At 44.5% G+C, this 2,500-nt stretch overlaps 1 protein-coding gene across 50 annotated transcripts in view; it reads right to left on the bottom strand.

The window, feature by feature from the left end:
* Positions 1-2,500, bottom strand: part of LOC122252312 (uncharacterized) — a 91,589-nt gene that overhangs the window by 31,581 nt on the left and 57,508 nt on the right. For 43 of the 50 annotated variants that reach the window (XM_086545363.1, XM_086545360.1, XM_086545361.1 and 40 more), the window contains one exon: positions 280-410. In XM_086545363.1, coding sequence (XP_086401489.1) covers positions 280-410 — 131 coding nt within the window. Of the gene's footprint in view, positions 1-279; positions 411-1,550; positions 1,599-2,500 lie in introns of all 50 variants that reach the window. The other 7 variants (XM_086545387.1, XM_086545382.1, XM_086545386.1 and 4 more) reach the window with 1 other exon arrangement.

Below are 2,500 nucleotides of genomic sequence, written 5' to 3'. Positions count from 1 at the left end.
TAAGATGTAGATGTTCACTACATTAGTATTTAGTAACCTTTAGTGCAAGAAGTTCGGAGGGAAAGTGTAGAAGTATTGGGCGGTATAGTGACGCGATGAAGTGTATGCTTCCCGAAGGAAAATGTAGTGGCTTGTGAGGTGATATAGTGTCGCGGTGATGTGTATAGTGTAAGTACTTCGGAAGGAAAGTGTAGCGCCTTGATAAGTGGTATAGTGAAGCATAGTGGCTAGTGGAGCGTTATAGTGACGCAGTGATATGGTGACGAGAAGGCAACTTACGTGAGGATGGTGTTACACTCGGTACAGCGGAAGCAGTTCTTGTGCCACGCTGCTTTCTCGGCCACGATTCTCTCCATCTGGAACACCTGCTTCCCGCATTGCTTGCATTCACTCGGCATCTGGGACACTTGCTGTGGGGGCATGACACCTGTGTTAATTGCATGACTAAGGACTGCTTCGTCCTTCCACGCTCCCAAGGTCATACTATCCGATAGGTTGTACCTATGGCTACCACTCTCGACACCATATATCTCGTAAGAGCAAGGATATGCCACTATAATATAGTGGCATCGCTCCTACAAGGGGACAAACGGGCAAATTGAGTCTTGAAAGAACCCGTTGATACTAACGGAACACAACGGATCAGTTCTACGCTAAACATCCTTCCTCTGGGATGATCCCGTTCAGAGGTATTATCATGCAATTATGCAGGCAGGTTTTGTAATATCTTAATGCGCGCGCCGATCTAATCCCCCTGAAGTAACCCCGGCCAAATCCCTTGTTGCAGAACTGATAAGACTCGTTGATAAGAGAAGCCCGAAAGCAAACAAAGGCATAGCTCTTGCCGTTTCATCAACGCTGAATCTATCATAAGTGGTTGGTTGGCCTCATTGAAATATTGTTTAATTTCATTAATAAACATTAACATGCTTGTGTCTCTCTCGTAATTGGCGATCTATTACGATAACTATAGATACAGTGCAAGCTCTAGACCTTCCGCTTCATACAAGAACTTGTAACAAACAACACATTTTCATTAAACTCAGAAACACATCTTACTTTTCCTGAGTAAAATTTCTACCACACTTTCAATAACGTTCCTGTATATTACATACAAGTCTACCCGTGCGCGCGAGAGAGACACACAGGATGTGTCATGAGTAAGGGCATTGTGTTGATTGTGCCAGCTATTAAGTAATAAAGATGTGATGGAGGCGCCCGCCAGTGCCAGCTCGTGCGGGTATACATCAAGCCGATTAGCTCACAGCCGCAGCCACGAGCAAAGGAAAGGCGGTGACAGAACTTGGATCCCTAATGAATAAAAATCCTCTATGTCGTGAGAATAGATAAATGAAATTATATATATATAATTCTGTGATCACTACAAGTTTTCGTATTCTGAGAAAGGTCGCCACGTAAAACAAGCATTAAAAGAATCAGAGCCATGGTTGTATTACCCCACAACCGCCATAAACTTACCGACCCCCTCCCTATACCTGGGGGTGGGGAAGGGAGGGGTTGTGGGGGGTGGGTGGGGGAGGGGAACTTACGTTGTCGTGAAGGTCCAGGAGTGAGTACAGAGGGAAAGGGTCGTCAGCCTTCACCAATGCATGTACCGCGAGTGCACAGCCAAGTTAGGTGCCCATGTAGACAGTTGTTATGTACACACGTAGGCAGGCAGTGGTAGGTAGGCAGCAGATTTGTGCACACGAAGCCATCATACAATGCACACATGAAGGCAGCAGATAGTTGCACATGCAGAATAAAACAAGACAGGCAAAGTCAAAAAGAGGGGCATAGCCATCATGCACAAATCATGAGGTATTATGAGGTTATGAGGTCATGCAAGAAATGAAAGAGTGACAGTAGCACGCAATGAACACATGTACACATCCACCCGGAACACCTGTACGTAAACAATCACAGGTGCAAGAGGCATTTAAACTGAAAAAAAATCCTATACGACCGAAATAGTCATATATTAATTAGAACCCGGTGATGCTGAAGCGGACGGTGCAGATATAGTGAGCCGCTAGGACACTATACAACACCAAAACAGTGTAAATATAGTGCAAAAACGAGGCTACAGTCCGAACAAACGTGAAAGAGGTGCGTAAAAGAAACAATCTGCGTGTCAAAAGGTACAGATAGCGTGTAAAAAATAAATATGAGAAAGAGAGCACAAGGGAGAGAGAGAGAAAATAAATGACACACGGCTGACAACTTTCTCTCATTTCAGGATCGCCACTCCCGTCTCTCGGCCGTGTTATTATTATTTTTTTTTCCATGCCAGTCACAGTCAGATCCGTCCACTCGTCCTTCTGCCTCGAGTATAATTCCTCCTGAGACAGCCAGGATCCTTAGGCGATTATCCCAGGCTGTCAGGAATCGGTACCTACCTGTGGTTCATATTTGGACTCATGTTTAAAACGATATTTTGTTTCGTTTTTTTTTTAACTGTGGTTCTTATGTGGAATCATTTTTAAGACGAGCGTCATTT

This window comes from Penaeus japonicus, unplaced genomic scaffold, assembly GCF_977035675.1.
Source record: "Penaeus japonicus unplaced genomic scaffold, GWHDUDI00000001_assembly GWHDUDI00000016, whole genome shotgun sequence".
NCBI classification, from domain to species: domain Eukaryota; kingdom Metazoa; phylum Arthropoda; class Malacostraca; order Decapoda; family Penaeidae; genus Penaeus; species Penaeus japonicus.
The sequence above is the reverse complement of the archived record's forward strand: the minus strand, read 5'-3'. Positions and strand labels throughout refer to the sequence as shown.